The sequence below is a fragment of the Aythya marila genome, assembly GCF_965140915.1.
Source record: "Aythya marila genome assembly, chromosome: 7".
Taxonomy (NCBI): Eukaryota; Metazoa; Chordata; class Aves; order Anseriformes; family Anatidae; genus Aythya; species Aythya marila.
In genome coordinates, this window is record NC_139048.1 from 13,440,635 (window position 1) to 13,458,623 (window position 17,989).

Here is a 17,989-nt window from a genome sequence, read left to right on the forward strand (position 1 = left end):
CCCGGCCCCGCTGTCCTTGCTGGGATGTCCCAAAGGGGCTGCAGACGCTTCGAGGCCTGGGAAGCCGATGGCTTGTGGGGTTTGGGGCGAGGGAACCCGCTGCAGGCTGCTCCTCGCTCCCCTAACCCTGAATCCAGGCTGCCCCTTCGACGTAGGAAGGCCGAGACAACATCCCCGAACTCACATCCCTTCCCTCCACCCCCCGACATTCCCCCATTCCCCTCTCTGCCCTTAAAGGAATTTATTGAGGAGCACAAAAAGGCTGCTGGGCCACCGACCCCGCAGAGAAGGACACTGACAAGTATGCAAATACCTTTAATGCACTTCGGATACACGGGAGGAAAAAAAAAAAAAAAAGGTTTAGTGATTCACAAAAATATTACAAAAGTCACGTGCAGGCGGAACACACCCAGCACCGCAATAACCATGTAGGAATTTACATTAGAAACTAATATAAAATATTTAAAAACCTCTGCTAGTTTAGCTTTCCATTTGTTTTTTTTTTTTTTTTTTGTCTTTTATATATATATAAAAAAAAAAAAAGGGGTGGGGGGACAATCGCACACGCACACCGGGAGCTGCGGGGAGCTTCGCCGCCGGGCTGGGGGCTGCCCCGGATCCCCCCGGCCAGTTTGTCTTTGCAAAATTCTGCAGGAAACCCCCCAAAAACGCAACCCAACCCACGAGCAGCACAACCCGCATCCCGCATGGATGTAGGGAAGAGCCTGGGCTGGAAGGAGAAGGGATTCGAAGGGCTAAAACCCTGCGCTGGGTTCAGAGCCCCGGGGTGGCCAAGAGGGGAGGGCAAAAGGGGGCACCGAGCCCCACCTGCGCCCCAGGACCCCGCACGGGGCTCCCGCAGCCTCGTGTTTCTGTAGGACCTACCGCTCCTGCATCCTGCGTGGTGTTTCTGTAGGACCTCCAGCGCGGTCCCTCCCACCCGCCCCGCGCGGTGTTTCCGGAGCCGCTCAGCTCCTCGCAGTTGGGCCCCGGGGACAGGAACAAAGGAGCCATTTTCATCTCCAGCCTCGCCGGGAGAGGAGGGGAGAGGGCGAGAGAGAAGCAGGGCAGCGTTTGCAGGACACAACGAGCGGCAGGAAATCTCCCTCCGGCTCTCTCGGAGGTCCCCTCCGCCCCGCTCCTCTCACCTCTTCCCCTCCTGCGAGAGGGGAGACGGCACGGCACGAGGCAGGGTGCCTGCCCGCGAGGCCGAGCTCGAGACACGTTTGCAACCCTCCGGCTTTATCCTCCGCTTGAAATTTTGGACTCGTGTCGAACACAAGGCTATTTTTCTTTTCTTTTCTTTTTTTTTTTTTTTTTTTTTTTTTTAAGGGAAAGAGAACAAGCAGGCACTGCACAACAGAGAAAAAAAAAAAATGTTACAAAAATAGTAGGTCGCTACAGAGCTCGTTAAAAACCACAACGGTCCCAGAGACCTAAATTCGGCTTTAAAATCTCGGGACGTGAACCGCCCCCCGTCCCCGTCCCCGTCCCCGGCAAGCGTGCACTCGGAGCTTGTTTGGGATTTGGGCTGGCTCCGGGGCAAGCCTGCTTCGATCCATGGGGACAGACACACGGAAAGGGGCTCCCGGCTGCCCAACAGCTCATCTGCCCTTGCAGCGTCGCTTAAAGGGAGAATTAAGGCACAATATACACTCGTTTGGGGGGCAGCCGCTAAAAGGATGAAGCCTCCGGGGTGCGGAGGGGCTGTCGGTGCTGGCAGGGGGCCCCCACCTCGTTTGGGGTCCCCGATTTCATCGAGCTAGGGGAAAATGGGATGTGGAAGGGTGGCCTCCAGCCTGAAGGGCTTCTCCCCACCTGATGTGATGCTGCCTTGCCCTGGCCAAACACCCGAGCAGCCCCATCCTCCAAACACCAGCCCTACAAAGCACACAACCAGCCAAAAACTTTGTGGTGAAGCACCCTGCGCCCCCCTCAGCTCCTCTCACAGCCTCGAGATCCCGCAAGGGCCCTGAACGAGCCCCAGCTGTGGGTTTGGGGGTGGCTGTGGGTTTTGGGTGGGCTGCCAGCCCGACCCCAGCACAAAACCTCTCTTTAATCACGAGCTGAGGAGGAAAGTAGTCCTGGCTTTTGGGATTTCTCTCGTTTCAGGGCTGCGGTCACACGTTGGACTTTTCAAGGCATCGCGGGCCCGCCATAAGGCTCCTGGTGGTTGGAAATGCCCCTGCCTACCTGCGCCGCGAGGCTTCTCCAGGAGAGAGAAAACCTGGAGCCACTGATTTCAAGCCCAGATCGCTATCTCTGGACAACAGACGCCTCGCAGGTTTGGGGTTTCTGTAATCCTGCTTCAAACCTCCTGCACAATCTAGAGCAAAATCAGCACCAAGCAGACCTGCACGGGATCTCAGCAGGTTTGGGCTAGAAAACACCGCGGCGTTTATTAGCGCTGCTGCATTTCCCTTGTCAGAACTATTCCGCTCACTAAAACACGGAGCTTGCTTTGCCATTTCCCTCGCACGCAGACACGTCCTCCTGCCCCACGATGAAAACATCCAGCCTCGAGATCTCTTTTCCTTGCCAACGAGTGAGGCTCTGGCAGGGTCGCAGACCTGAAGCCGATCAGGGGAGGGATGTCCTGTGGGTGTGCAGCTCTTCCAACACCGCACACCACGCCACTTTCTGATTCCCGGTGAGTGCTGAGAGGCAGCAGCGTGACCTTGGAGGTTCAGGGTTGACTTTCACCGGTTTCTCTCCTAGAGTTGGCCTCACAATAAGGCAGAGACTTCTATTTTAGCAGTTATTTGGCTGAGAGTTTTCCCCTTAGCTAAGTAGGAAGATTTCCACTTCCTTCCCCTCCAACCTTCCCCTCAATTGTTATCTGGCTACCGGCACAGATCTGCGAGAAAGCGTCTCCGAAACGGGGATTTCTGGCACGCCACCTGCTCCTAACTCAAATACCCAGAGCTACACATAAATACGTGGCACGGAACAGAAACACACACACACCAGGATACCGGGTGGGTTTTCGAACGCGTTCTGAGTGTGCTCCCTCTGAAGTCAATGAAAACCCAACCCAGAGCGTCTGAGGAGAGCAAATACGACGAGGAAAACATGCAGATAAGCCAGGCACAACCGGAGCACGAGGCAGCCCGGAGGAGCAGCAGCGATTGACCTTCCGAACGTCCCTTCTGCGCTACGACGTGGATTGGAGGCTCCTTTTAACGAGGGCCAGCATCTGGAAACGAGGAGGAGCAGCCAGCAGCGTGGCAGCGAGCCAGCAATGCTGCAGGCACCCCCAGCAAACCCCGTCCCGGCGCAGTCCGCGGGCTACTGCTGCCGGGTGGCTTTGGGACAACGTTGTAGCTGCTGTCTTTGCTCCGTTCCTGACGAACAATCGTCTGTTTGTTCATTATCTGGCGACGGGACGCTCGGGTGCGTTGCTTCGGAGGCTGGACCGCTCAATTTTCATGCTGCTCCCAATCCACGGTGTCCCCTGGATACGCATCGAGTGCGGGAGGCTCGGGTCGGCTCTGTGCGGGGCAGGACAAGGAAAACTGGGCAGGAGATCCCGGGGATGAACGCAGGCTGCCCCGGCACACACAGCACTCTGGCTGGCACACGCAGCTCTCGGAAAGTTTGTTCTTTCGCAGCAGGATTTGAAGATGATCCGCTGAGTTCAGACTAAATGACAGCCTCATTTACATGTAAATTGCTTTCGTAGCTTTGCAGAAGGGAAGGTTCTGCCGAGCAGTGTTGGCCCCTGCATTTGGCCTGCCTTAAATTATAATATAACAACAATTATAATAATACAAACGCTACTTTGTACACAAAGCACGCCCTCCCCTGCAAACCCTGGCATGCTTCGGTAGGTCCTACAGCCCTCTAGTCAATAATCACCCTCTCTGCACGGAGAGACACCGAGTGACTTGCCTGAGGCCACAGAGGGATTCTGCAGCAAGTCCAAGGAAAGCTTTGCGGCTCCTAGCTCTGCTTCTTGACCAGCGTTAACCAGCCTCCGATATATGCAAAAAGACATCAAAGCTGACTGTGCCAGGAAGAAATTAACTCCGAAAACAAACAGAAAACCAACCCTGGGGTACCAAGAGGCCTCCTGGACTTTGCTGTTTGATCAGGGGAGGTAAAGTGTTAAAAGCTTTTGTTCTACTTGCACTGAGATCACCCGACAGTTGCGCATACATCAGGAAGAAGGAACGGCCAAGTCAGCTTGGTGGCAGAAAGGGGTGGAAGAGAAAGCTGCACCTCCCCTGCCGAGGAGTGAAGAGTTGCCACCGAAAGACAACGGGCAGGGAAGGGCCGGGGGAATACGTCAGGGACAACCTGCAGCAGCAGCGGGGGGTAAAGCCGCAGCGCTTCGCTTCAGCACATCCCCAGCGGCCGGCCTTGCAATGCGGAGGAGACGCAACGTGATGGTGCAAAGACTGCATCCTCTGCACACCACCTTGTGCTCCGAGGGGGAGGCCGCGGGGAGCTAGAGGACAGGGTCTTTTCAAACCGATCCCGATGCTCCACAGTCCAAATCCACGCGACAGGAGGGGCACCAGCCGCAACAAGAGCCGCTGCAGCAAGGCTGAAGGGGAAAACGGAGCTGTGCTAGAGCCCAATCCTGCTGGAATGAGAATAGTTGGATTTAGTGAGGCTGAGTCTGCCTTTGCTATGCCAGGGCAGCGGAGATCTCCGTTTCATATGCTTTCAAGCAGCCCTCTGGATCCTGCAGAGCTGCCTAAGTTACCCCTGTGAACAAACGGCTCTTTCTAGCTTCTCGAATTCTGTACAATAGCAAGGAAAAAGTACTTGACAGTATCTCTTTAAAGATAAACACACTGTAAACAGGAGATCTCCCCCGCCCCGGTAGCTTTCTTCCTCCTGCCTGTGCAAAACCAGAGGTTGCGACCTTCCCTGGGGTTCAGGCACAAGGACAGGATGCGCGAGAATAAAGTTGCCTCTGTTTGCAGCGATACCATAGCTAATAGCACCAAGACCAACACTTAAAACATGCCTAATTTGAGGGCAGGGAGGATCTGGGTTTGTTTTTCTTGACTGAACTAGAAAGTTCATCTTTAAATCTGTTCAGCTTCAAGCATGTGAGCTTTTGGCCTCCTTTAAACAGGGGAAATACCATTCTGTTTCTGAAAAGAAAAAAAAAAAATAGCACATGGAAGAACAGTTCTGCAGTCAGTAAAAGTTTGGCTAACAAAAGGACTCCAGAGTCACGTAAAGAACATTTAATCCATGGATTATAGGCTCGCACCTGGCAGAATGCATGTGTAAATACAGGCGTGCAGAGCGTCTACACCCTGGGCTAAGGCAGAGGGGAGTTCTGTAGCTAGGAGAGAGAGAAAGGGTTCTTACTACTAATTTTCATAGTTAAATATTTCTCACTCGCACTCACACATACGCAGGCTGTTCCCAGAGAGCTCAGCCTTGGGAAGGATAAAGGAAAGGGCTCAGTTCGGTCTGGGCTGGTGCTGAGGAGCTCCTCTTCTGTTTGCAGTGGTTGTGCAGCAAACTCTTTTATTTTGCAGGCAGAGTTTTTACTGCATTAATTATCCTGTGAGTCACTGGGTAATGGACAGTAACTTGGCTCTCCCAGTCGTTAGGAGGGTGTAATTCAGCTCTAATGCAGCGGGTTGTCGAACACAGCATCTGGCAAGATGGAGACTTTCAGTTTCTTTTCGGGCCAGCTGTACTCCTTTGGAAGTTTAAACTGTTAAGACAACACAGAGAGCCGGTTAGCATATATCCCTGCAACCTCATCCCCAGGAAAAAAAAACAAGCTCGTTACAAAGGCAGGCAGCCCCACGTTACTATTATTATTTAAAACAAGAGGCCACTAGGAAAACATTTCCCCAGCAGTATGTTTTGGACAGCAGTGGACATTAGATAATGTGGCCTGTGCCTCGGCTGCCAAAGTAAAGTCAGGAGATTTCAGCCCCTGCATTGTTTGTTTCATCGGATGGATTCCGGAGGCTTTCTGCTCCCATCACCATCTCCCCTCCCTGATCGCACCGAAAATTCCCAAATCTCTCCCTTCCCACCTGACCGTGTCCCTTTCCCTCCAGGACCAAGGAGACCCTGTCGCAACCACGTGCATTCACACAGAGCTCTCCAAAACAGCGAGGGGGTGTGGGAGGGAGGGAGGTGGACCCGAACCATCACAGGGGCCATCCCCAGGCATTAACATCCCCGCAAGGGTTAACGTGGACTGGGGTTGACAAATGCTGTCCCGGAGCAAGACAAGCTCCCCCTCAGTGTCACTTCAAATCTTGTTCTGGCTGCTGAGCCGGCAAAGACATGCCTGAGAGTGCAAGCAGGCCAAAAAAATGCAAGCAGGCTAGATGTGGAGCTAGCAAAGGCTTCAAACCCTTACGTGGCAGCAGGGCAGCTGGTTATCTGCTGTTCTTTTTGATGCTTTTTCAGGCTAGAGATCTGCCCCAGCCAAGGCTGGCTGCCAACCACTCCTGGGCCAGCATTTCAGGCAACCCCACTGCTTGGATTGATGGTCCTGAGCACATCGGGGACAGCTCTGGAAGCCAGTTTGCAGCATGATTTTGTTTCAAACCGTGCTGCACCCATGGCACAGCACTGCCTGATGCAGCAACAGCCCCTGACACCCCTAGGGCTCTCCCAGGGAGGAATCTCGCTGGGATCCCACACCACCAGCAACAAATGGACCTGGAGGCAGCTGCTTTGGGACCACACAGCGATCCTCTCCTGTGTGAGCCCCTCTGATGGGGCTCCGTACATCCTAGAGCTGGCGCAAGAGAAAAATGACCTGCAAACGGTCCGCCTTTATCCCATTAGTTGTCTTTTTTCCCATAAAAGCCCCACTCTGAAGGATATTAACCTGCTCAGGGGCACGGCAGGATCATTCAGGACAACAGCTACTACAAACTCCTGCTTTGTCTCCTCTAGGGAGCATAAATACACGTCCCACACAGCCCAGGGGATCCTTCTGAGTTCAAGGGCTAGGGTACACACAAAATAAGCCGAAGCTACCCAAACAGCTAATTTCACTTAACACGGGCAGCTCGTGATGCAGCGGAGGAAAGGCTTTCCTCGCAGCGCCGACGGGGCTTCATTCAACCACATGAACATCAGCAGGAACCAGCCAGGGCTGCTGAGGAATGCGTGAAGTTGGCCCAAAGTGGGATCCTGCAACTTACAAATCCTTGGAGGGACCTAGATGCTGAAAGATCACATTTCACCTCCGGCATTTATTTATTTATTTATTTATTTTTTCCTTTTCGTAAACAGCGGCGGTTCCAGAGCGCTCCTCTCTGAGGAGAAGCCATCCTTTGCCTTTGTTTGTTTTTCGTTTTTGAATTTAGCAAAGCCCCAGCAGCTCGGAGGCGAGCGGCCGGCTGCCCTGCCAGGAGCTGCCATGCCCAGCGCCTTCGCCTCTCAGCGGAGCCGTGCGGAGCCTCAACTGCAGTTCAAGAGCTCCCGGGCTTCCATGTCACCGGCAAAAATGAGCTTTGGATTAGCTTTAACTGGATAAAAGCTGGCCTGAAAGTCCCTGCCCGGCCAGCAGCGTGCTCCCCTCGCTCACGCAGCGAAGAACACCCTGGCATTAAATCAGCTCCGGATTAAATAATTAGAGCCCTGAGATTTTTTCCTTAGGGGGAGGGGAGCGGGGCGAGGGATGGGAGGGCTGCTCTGCAAGCCAAGGAAAGTTTCTTTAGAGTCTGCAGGGAGCTGTAAAAAATGGGATTAAAAATATTACATGTCATTTCTGCCACCGCTCTTTGAAGTCAGGCAGAATATTTATATGGCATGCATGGGAGACAGGGTGTTAAATGTTCCCCAGGAAGAGATCACATGGCAAGGGGAAGTTTAGCACCGCACAGCAAAGCTTTCTAAAGCTCCCTGGGCTGCTGCTGCAACGCTTCCAGGCTGGTGATGGTCTTTTGCACATTGTGCACCGGCTTACAGGGGCGGCAGGTGAAGGCCAAGCAGCAGACGTGAAAAACTCCCCCGTCTGCTCCCCAGAGTGGAAAAAGGAGGCCCCCAGGACAGATTGTTCGGCAGCAAATGTGCTTCCAGCCTTCCTGAGAGGGGAGAGGAGGTGTGTTGGGGGCTGCTGATGAGGACGTTGTTATCCACAGCACGGAGACAAACCCTGAGACCCAGCCCCGGGGCTGCACCGCCTCGATTCGGGGTGCTCAGATACCGAGCTGGGAACGGTGCTGGCGGAAAGGATGCTCAGCACCTCCCTGAACACCCACCGCTGCCCTGCACTGCTTGCAATCCCTTCTCGCAGTGCCTTCCTTAGCCCAGGGCAGGTGTGAAGGTCTAGCAAAGCCTCGAGCCTCCAGGGCAGGGCTGGATCAAAGCGAGCTGCGGCGCTGCTCTCTGGGGCAGTGCACGGGGGATGCGGGAACGAGGCAGCCTTACCTCCTCCGGAGAATTCAGATCTTCTAAATCTTCCAGCATTCTCTCTACAAACTCTTCCGTCAATAGGATCTGCAAAGGAAAAGACAGCCGTTTATGCCTTTGTACGCCTGGTTTTAGCTAATTGCCAAGCAGCAGAGCAACTTTTACACTTGAGCAGACCGGACCAGCTGACTCCTTCCCCACGTCCTTCTTTCCTGCAACACAAAGGTTTGAGGGCAGGAGCTCCTAACTTTGCCTCTCGCCTCAACCGCTGGAAAAAAAAAAATGTTAAAATTATAAGGCAATCTTTTTTGACCCTCAATTATCTTCCTAAGTCTAAAATTAGAGGCTCGGCTTTAGACAGACAGAGTGGGGAAGGAGGAAAAGGGGTCAAGAGAACAACTGCCGGAGAGGCAGTGGGAGACAGAGCTGCTTTCATCTGATTCCTTGAAGTGAAGCTCACAGCTGAATTAGGAAACAGCAGTGCAGTGAGAGCCCGAAACCTGTGCAGAGCCAGAGCTCTGGGCAGGTGGAGAGCTCTGTCTGGCACACCGTGTTGTTTAGACAAACCAAGAGCCTGTGGTGGGAGCTGATGAACCAGGACCCCGGCTGTGGCTCTCGGGGACCCTTCCCACTCCTTGCCAGGACAGCAAACACGAAGCAGCCCGTGAGAGGGGCTGCTGACAGGCCAGGACGAGGCCAAGGTCCCCACGAGGCCCAGGTTGCAGCAGTACCTGGCGGATTACCCCCAGTTCAGCCTACAGGTCTGGTTCTTCCCCACCGCTCCTCCTTTCCTTCCTTCGCTCCACCCTTTCCTCTGTCCCTGCCGCCGCTTTCCATCCCGAATTGAGCACCGTCCCCAGGCCCCTTCCTCACCCTCCCCTGGCCCTGGGGAACTGCAAACCCTAAATCCAGATCTGAGAGCTACGATGTTTCTGCACTGCTCTTCCCTTCTGCCTCGCCACCACCGCACACTGATTTCCCTGGGGGTGAGGGAGCTCCAGCCTCCCCTCTCCATCACGTTTCCCTCCTTGCTTAGCAGGCTTCGGGCCAGGTTTTACAACCGAGCCGCTCAGCGTGGATGCAAGCAGCTCCACCAGGCCCCTCCGCTCATACCTCAAACCTGGAAAATGAATAAAAAAAAAAAAAAAAACAACCCTGCTGCAGCCAGCAGCCAGGATCTCGCTGCTTTGGACACGAGTCTGCAACCTGGCACCGCTCCGCAGGCTGGCGAGCTGAGAAACGTCGCGCTGAAACACGCGGTGCCACCGCAAACTGCTGCAGTCTCCTTGCAGGAGGCTGGGACCGCTCTGCCTGTTGGACTGGAGGCACCCGTTTGTTGGCTGCCTGCACGACGAGGAGGAAGGCGGCTGGCCGTGCTGGAGGCAGGAGGGCGACCCGAGAGCTCAGCAACCGGAGGAAGAGCTGGGTGGGGAGCCGGGGCCGCGGCGCGGAGCCGATGGCTTTCTGCGGAGGTGCAGCCCGCAATGGGGCGAGGGAAGGAGAACGATTTGGCAGGCACCGAAAGGCACAGAGCAGCCGGAAAAAGGAGGAGGAATTGGTATTCACAGCAATCAGGCAAGGAGGAAATGAATATTCAGCCCGCCACGGATGAGCAAAAATGCCAGAGGCTGGGATGGGTGAGGGAGCAGGAATGAGGAGCCGCGGCTTTGGCAGGGGAACCAGGCGAGGAGTAGAGCAGGAAGACCCCTGGGCGCTCCCAAGGTGCCAGAGGCAGGGGAGAAATGGGAACCACGTGTGCGAGGCAGCCAGCTGCAAATAGGCTGGTGGAAAACAAGGCAGGGTGCGCAGGGGTGAGCAGCAAAGGGTAGAGAGAGCGAAGGGGGGACAGGTCAGCTCTTGTGGCTAGCACCGACCTGGCGAGCGATCCCCGGAGATGGCCGAGCCCCTCTGCAGCTCGCTGCCACCCTCCCGGCAGGATTTGTTAATCCAGCTGAACAAAACCCAAATTCCGCTGATCTAGCGAGCCGAACTGGCTCCCTGAAGGGCCTGACAAGTGGATCGGGGCAGCCGTCTGCGGCTCAGCTGTCTCAGGGACCGTGTTAGTGGGATCTCGGCGACGGCAGCCTACGCTGTGCAGCACCACGGAGCAGGCAGAGGGAAGATCACAGCGCCGTTCTGCCAGCCCTGCACAGACACTTCACTTTGGTGGAGGGCAAGCGTCTACGGCTGCAGTGACAAACCGCTGCAGTGACATTCCCGCAGCGCGTCACTCAGAGCCCGTCCTACAGAGCCAGCTGCAGCCCGAGTCAGAAAAAAAAATACCCCAAAAACCTGACTGCCCCGTAGAGCTGGGGGAGCCTGCCCTAATTCCTGGAGCAGAAGGGAGTCTCCGAAATACGGGTGCACGCGAGCTGGTCCCTCAGCAGCACTCCTGAACTCTCCTGAGGATGCAGGGGAAGGCAGGGAAGGCAGGCGCTCCCTGCACAGAGAAAGCTTTGAAGCAAGAAGTACAGCCATCCTGGATTCGCATCCAGAGGAGACTTCTCCTCTGAGAAGCAGCCCCATTTAAACAGCCCAAGAGCATTAAGGTCTTGGCCATAGATCAGGCTGACACCCACACCTGCCATCAGCAAAACCAGCTTCGTGCTGGTGAGCCAGTCCTTGCTCCTCGGGAGGAGGATGAGAATAAATCCGATCCCATCTCAGCTTCCCTCGCTCACGATATTTCAGGTTTCCAGTTCTTGCAGCATGCCTGCTCCTGCACAGTATGATACCCCATTACATTAACACACACACGTTATATGTGCATGATATTAAAGGTGACATTCCCAGCAAATAAACATGACAGACTGCCATTGCTCTAGGCACCTAATTTAATTTCCTTTGGGATTTAAACCTTAGAAGCTCAAATTAAACAAATAGGCCCTGTTCACTTTGTATTTCAGACCTGAATCCAGAGTTTTCCTCTGATGCTGTTAGCCGATCTTATCAACAGGACACTGCACAGAGATCATAATGATGAAGCAGCTTTTTCTCTCTGCAAAGGAAAACGGAGCTGCAGCTAGGGGAAAACTCTGCGAGCTGGAAGGCAAATGAAACTCTCCCTAAATGCAGACAGCCTTCTTCCCCCAAAATCCCTTGGCCATTGCTTTGTGACGGAGCTCTCCCGAGCAGCAGCGGGTGTCCCCCAGCGCTGCAGCAGCTTGGTGCTCGCAGCTCGGTGTTTTCACAGCTCTGTGCAAACATTCTTGCCCGCCCGGCCTGCTGAAGCTGGTTGCAGGGTGTAGCTCAGCCTTTGTGATGCCTGTTTGCAGTATGCACAAGGGAAGGGACATTCCCTGTGGTGCTGCACAGTTCTGCTTGCATCAGGATCTCGGTGAGCTGACCCGGAGAGGCCCAGGCAGATGCCATCCCGTTGCTAGCAGATCCGTGCTCCATTCCCCATGCGCTCTGCGTCTCCATGAATGCTGCTAATGCTGCAGGTGCTTGGAAGAGGATGATTCCCCTAAAATTACGTCCCTATTTTCTATCACAGGGACCTTCCACGCAGCCAAGGCCAAAAATTTAGGGTTCTGGTAGCCGCGTGTGTCCAGGCGCGTTACGAAACACCTCGCCAGGCAGCCTGGTTCAGGTGGAGGCGTTCGGGGAAGGCGCGGGCTGCGAGCATGATGTCTCCCTCTCGTGGCAAGTCCCACCTGAGCCTGCTGAAACCTGCTTCTTACCTACGGGACTCTGCTACAGGTCAAGTGAAGGAGACGGCGTGGAAGCCTTCATCGTTGAAGCTTCCATGCCCGCAGATAGTTGAGAAACCTGCGTCGTGACTCCCTCCAGGTAGGCAGCTGCGGATGCGGGGAAACAGGTGAGATCTGAAGATGTACACAAGGTCACGGGGCTCTGGAACAGTTCATCTGACTTTGAAAGCTGTGCTCAGTAAAACATTAAAGACTTTACAGTCAGCTTATAGGTGCCATACACACCTAGCACCCCATCTCTCGCTTCAGGGTTCAACCCCACCACCAGGACCTGACGTTCTTTGACTACGGGTCACGCTGATGCTGATAGCCCGGCACATCTGGCAAGTTTCTGGTCAAAGATCACCCTGAGAAGCTGAGTGTAACCGAGCTGCAGCTCTGTCCAGCTTCAGGGAACACGATCTGTCCAAGGCAAGAAGAGACTGACCCGGGGACAATTACGCAGAGATGCTTTAGCTGATAATAGCCATTTTTCTTGCCTACGTCGAAACAAAACCGAACGATCCCACACTTTGCCCTAGTGCTTTGTTTGCATTAAACATTGCCACCAGCTTTTCTAACAGGTTTGTCAAAGAAAAGAAAACGTGTTTTATTAGATCTGGACTTAGTACGGAGCTGGCTCGCAGGGCTCAGCCCGAGAAGGTGGGGACACGTCGCAATAAACCCCTGTGCAAATCCCAACCCTCCTCAGCCACTGCCCATCCGTACAGATGCTGTGCCTGGAATGGGTGGAGCCGCTGTACCCTAAGCCGCGTGTCATCTGTTACCTCTGCAAATACCCAGCAGCTTTTAGGAGCCCTTTGCCCTAAAATCGTTTCAGACTAATTCCTGTCGACAGCCCAACACAAAACGCAGCTAAGGCGTGTCAGCCTTTCCCCCTGAACTTAAACGTCACCCACAAAACCCCTCACGAACCCTGCTTTGTGCCACAAGCACCCCCCAGCCCATCTCTCCGCTGTCCCCTTGGCTTGGCAGTGTTCGTGCTGCCTTTCAAGTGGCTCAGGGCCTTGTCACCACGTCTTTCTATGCCGTGCCCAGCCCTGGCACCGTCTCCAGAGCTACCAGTACTGCAGCAAACACCTTCGATGGGAAATTCCATTCTTGCTCTTCCAGGAGATTCGTAACCCTCCGTGTCAAGGAAAAACATCCACTCGCAGATGCCTACGGGACCCTATTGCTTCACAGCGCGATGTTACAACCCCAGAAGAGGAAGTATAGGATGAGGCTGGAAGATTTTGACCTTGTGGGATCTCTCCATGACGTTCCCAGCTTCAAGGCTAGTCCCGGGGGCTCTTTGTAGCCCAGCCCGACAAGACCAATCTTGCAGACAGGGCTGTATGCAGTGAACACACAAAGTTGGGTTCAGCTGGAGAAGGTTGGCAAGGGAGCCAAGAGGACAGGCAATACCCATGCTTTCAGAGTGAAAATTGGCCAGAAGAACGGGCATTTCAGGGAATGTTCTGGGCAGATGAGAGAAGAGCTACAAACAGTAGCCAAAATGTAGTTTGAGTAGCAAGGGAGAGGCATTATGCTGTCGGAGAGTCAGCCAGCTTAAGAAGGATGGAAGAACTTGACTCATCTACAACTAGCCTGGACAAAGCATGAGGGAACACGCTGCAAAGGGCTGATATGGGAAGGATCGTGATGACCTAACGGGATGTTTAACTTCTAATGCAAGCTTTTCCTGGCATCTCACGAATTCAGATAGTGGGAAAGAAGAACAAAAAAGGGATATAAAGCTAGGAGGTTTTGTGAAGTGTTGGAGGGAAGATGATAAACTTACTGGAAAGCGTTAGCTTAGATTGTCCTAGGACTGACCAAGAATTTGGGGAAAGCCACCTAAAAGATTTAGAAAACGTTTTTCTTGGGACAGATAACATAAAACTGTTTTGGGGAAGAGCAGGTTGTAGTTGGACGTGACTGAAGCCAGTTTGCGGGCACTGTCCTTAAACTCACCAGGCTAGGAACAGCACATCTAGTTTTGGGCACAGCACATCTCTTCAAGCTGGGAAGACCAAAACCCGTCCCCTACCACTTCAAAAGAGGACTTGGCCCATAGCTGCCACTTACGGGCGAGCATCTCAAGTACCAGAGTAGCTCTTCCAAAAGTTCCTTTGAACCTCTGCTGCTGCCATTATGCCAATGTGCATAAATGATTTAACATGTGGTATAGCAGAGAGAAGAACCAGATGTGCTCATTTCCAGGGGAATGTCCTAACGCTACCGGAACAGAGTCATTCTCTTGTGCTGTCTCTGTGACTAATTCAGTGTTTTATACGATGTGGAACGACTCCAATTGGATGAGCTGAGGAAGAACCAAAATACCCTATAGCTGTGGTGCCCATAAAGCTAAGAAGTAGAAATAGGGGTTGAAATAAAAGCAAGGGGATGGAACATGAGTTTCTCATATCCTGGGCGAGCGTTTTGTCCCCCAAACGCTGATTAGAGAAGGCAAAACTTCTGACAACTCCAGTTCCATTCTGCAAAACTAGATTTTGTTGGGGCTGTTTTTACTGAAGAAAACCTTCTATTTCTGGTTTCATTCAACACAAAGGGATTTTTTTTTTTTTCTCCTTTTGGTTTCTTTAAGGCTTTTGTTTCAGCAAGAAAAACTGAAAAATATTTAAAGATTGAGCTCGGTCTGATCTTCTTTCCCAGATTTTTCACTTAGGTTGCCAAACCAAAAGAATGGACTGTCCCCTCTGACCCTGCTCACTGCAATCTCCCCCCACCCTACAAGTGCCAGCACAGATAGCACATGTTGATAGCTCCCGAATGCTGGGTGCTTCCCACAGGTTCCAGGTACCTATCCTGCCGACAAACACGCTTGTTTAACATTTTCTATGAGAAATTTGACCTTGCTGTCCTAAACCTCAACTTATTTTTCCATGCTGGATGTCTTTTTTTTGTTGTTTTTTAAGGGTTTTTAGGGGAAAAGGAATCAAGTTATCTCAGAGAGGTGTTTTGGAAAACCTATCTTTTGGCAGTGCTAACAAATGCAGATCATCAGTTTGTTGCAAACAACTGGAACTACCCCTCAGGAGGAGGGCTACGAAGATTAGCAAAAAATGCTCTGGAGGTCAAAGGAGTCCTTCTCTCCATCATGAGAACGCTTTGCCAAGACAGAAGCCTCTGGAAGCGAGTGTTTGCCCACAGTCTTTCAGAGAAGGGCAGAATAATGAACCGAAGAGCCCTTCTTCACTGAGCATGTCCTTGCCCAAGACAGCTCTCCCCCAAACGCAGGGCAGAGGCAGCTAAATAGGACTTTCCCTTCCGATCATTCCTCCGAGCGATGAGGAATTGCTATGGCACCACGCACATCAGGACGAAAGGCAGGGAAACTCTCCAGCGCTCTCAGCATTTCGGCTGGAAGTCAGGCAATGTGGAGGAGGAGAAGGAATTTGCCAACTTGAATGAAGGGGAGGAGAGAAAAGCAGAGCCGGGCCAGGATGAGGGGAAGACAAAGACACAGAAAAACAGGATGGAGGGCAGACCAGAGGCCAAAGCCGGAGGCGACACAAAGGGTAGGGAGACGGGAGCAGGACCCCGTTTCCACAGCCTCAGCATCCACACAGCGACTGCTGGACGCTGCAAAGCCACTGGCACAGGAGGCGAGCAAAGCGTCCTCCGGCAGGGGCTGGTGCCAGAGGATAACACCCCACCGCAGCTCGGCTCACGTGCAGGCAGACCTTGCGCTGAGAATTGGAGGGCGCCAGCTGCAAATGAACCATAGCCTCCATCTGCCTAACAGCATTTGTTTTGAAACGGAGTAAATTACCTGGAAAAAAAAATATATATATAAAAAAAATCTCTACATTCAGAGACCAGCAATATGAGGCACAGAAAACTTTGGAAATGGCTGAATAGAGATTGCCTGCGCAATGCTCATTTGGCCCCAGCGGACGTCTGCATCACGAAACAAATCTGTAATCACAAGATCGCCTGCAGTTTTTCTCCCACAAGACCTCTGCCCTGCTCAGTCCTCAGGATGGTTCTGCTCACTGAATGCAGCATTAGTCATCATTTCTTTTCATTATCATTCAAGTTGTTTGCCCGTTCCCTCCTACTCTCTTCCCCTTTATTTAGTATGCTCCATCCGACTACTGCCAGCATGGATTACACTGGAAGCACCTAATCTTACCGTCCTTACTGCTCGCACAGTCTCTGACGTGCTCAGCCTCACATTTCTGCGAGGCAGGGAGCGCTCCTCTCCGTGCAGCAGATGGGGGAGGGAGCTAAAAGAAGCTGAGACCTGACAAAGTCTCCGAGAAAACCTGTAAGAGCAGGGGGCTGAACATGAGTCGTCGGCTCCCAGGCTGAACCCTACACCCCACAGAGTTCCCTTTCTCTCTCCTGACCTGTAAGGATGAATTTTAATATCTTCCTGAAATTGCTTCTGGTGTTCATCTGTGGTGCTGGAATGCTTGGCAAGCACTGAATTAATCTTCACAGGATGACTGGAAGGTTTTCCTTAACAGACAGGGGAAAACAAGCGAAGAGGAAATTGAGTCTGAACGTCCACTTCTTGCAGGTGCCTGCCTCAAGACTCGCAGCTCCCCGTTCTCCAGCCCACTCAGCACTGTGGGGCACAGGGGATCTGCAGCAGAATTCCTCCCGGCCTCGGGTGCTGCTGGCAACACGGATCAGACCTCAGGACTCAAGCTGGCTATCCAGAAAATAAGGAACGCAAACTCAGTTGCCACCTGTGAATATTTTAGCTTAAGAATCTAGAATAACATTGAGAAAGAGCAGAGTAATAGAGGCAGGGCCAGGATCCAGTTCTCCAGGGTAACATTTAACAGGCTTCACCATGGGACTATTGTGATTTTTTGCAATTACCTGCCTCATTCACTACACACCTTCTAATTCTGACAAACAAACGAAGTGGAAGTCCTACAGGCGAGAGGCTACCTTGCTCCATACTCCTGATTCATTCCCAAAACACGCTGTACGAGGCAGGCATACCTTGTAGAAAAAAATAAATCTAATCATTCAGTTAGATATGGCACTGGAACAGGCATACATAACAGGGGCAAGACTGTTGTTCAAATACTTCTGAAATTCGGTATGCTTGATTTTGCAGTTAACGAGGACTCGTTAACTACAGGTTTGTTTTTACTGCACCGTATTGGCTCGTATGTCGGAGTTTGCAGCAATATCTGATGCGTAACATGCACGTTGCACATGATCAAAGACTCGACTGTCATCTTCTTCCCTAGAACAATGACTGCCTAGAGCAGCAGGAGCAGAAATTATCTGAAGGTAGTGTTAAACAACCCTCCTTCTCCCCTCTGGGGAGAGTAAGCAGTCCAGGTGAGCAAGGTAGGAGGGGAGAACAGTCTGCTTTGTGCTAGACGGGCAGAGAGCTCCACATAAAAGCAGGGGAGCTTTGCAGAAGCATGTCCTGACTCCCATCACTGGAGACTTAATGATGGTAATTCCCAAAGGATGATGCATGCTGACAGGCTTTGACACAAACTACCCCAGGATAATATTAATATGTATTAAAGGCTCAGGCAACTTTATTGGGTCGGGCTTGATCAGTAACACATTTCAACAGAGCGTCTCTATCATCCGCCTGAGCATAAGTAAGGGAGGGAAGGAGAACACACGCACGACCTCACCTTGCTTCGGGTAGGTTCACAGACAAACAAGGCTGATCTGTGATGGACTGCGTGCTTGGCACCGCTCAGACCAAGGACCTGGGACACCCTACCACGAATACAAATGTCTCTGTGGGGCTGTTACTGTCGGTCTGTGGGCATGATCAACATCCTTAACCCCCTGACACTGGGCCAGGCAGCTCCTGCACAGCCTTTCGCCGTGCATCTGGGCCATCCACCCCTCGGGAAGGAGAGGAGAGGAGGCTGGGGGTGCCGAGGAGGCAGTGTGGGGACACCGCTGCCACAGCACTGGGG

The 17,989-nt window shown here is 52.8% G+C and overlaps 1 protein-coding gene across 5 annotated transcripts in view; it reads right to left on the minus strand.

The window, feature by feature from the left end:
* Window positions 1-299: 299 nt before the first annotated feature.
* Window positions 300-17,989, minus strand: part of SUFU (SUFU negative regulator of hedgehog signaling) — an 83,749-nt gene continuing 66,059 nt past the window's right edge. For 2 of the 5 annotated variants that reach the window (XM_082765149.1, XM_082765145.1), the window contains exons 11-13: window positions 8,377-8,445; window positions 5,372-5,686; window positions 300-5,108 (exon numbers count right to left, since the gene is read on the minus strand). In XM_082765149.1, coding sequence (XP_082621275.1) covers window positions 5,597-5,686; window positions 8,377-8,445 — 159 coding nt within the window. In that variant the 3' untranslated portion in view covers window positions 300-5,108; window positions 5,372-5,596. Of the gene's footprint in view, window positions 5,109-5,189; window positions 5,687-8,376; window positions 8,446-17,989 lie in introns of those variants that run through there. The other 3 variants (XM_082765147.1, XM_082765146.1, XM_082765148.1) reach the window with 3 other exon arrangements.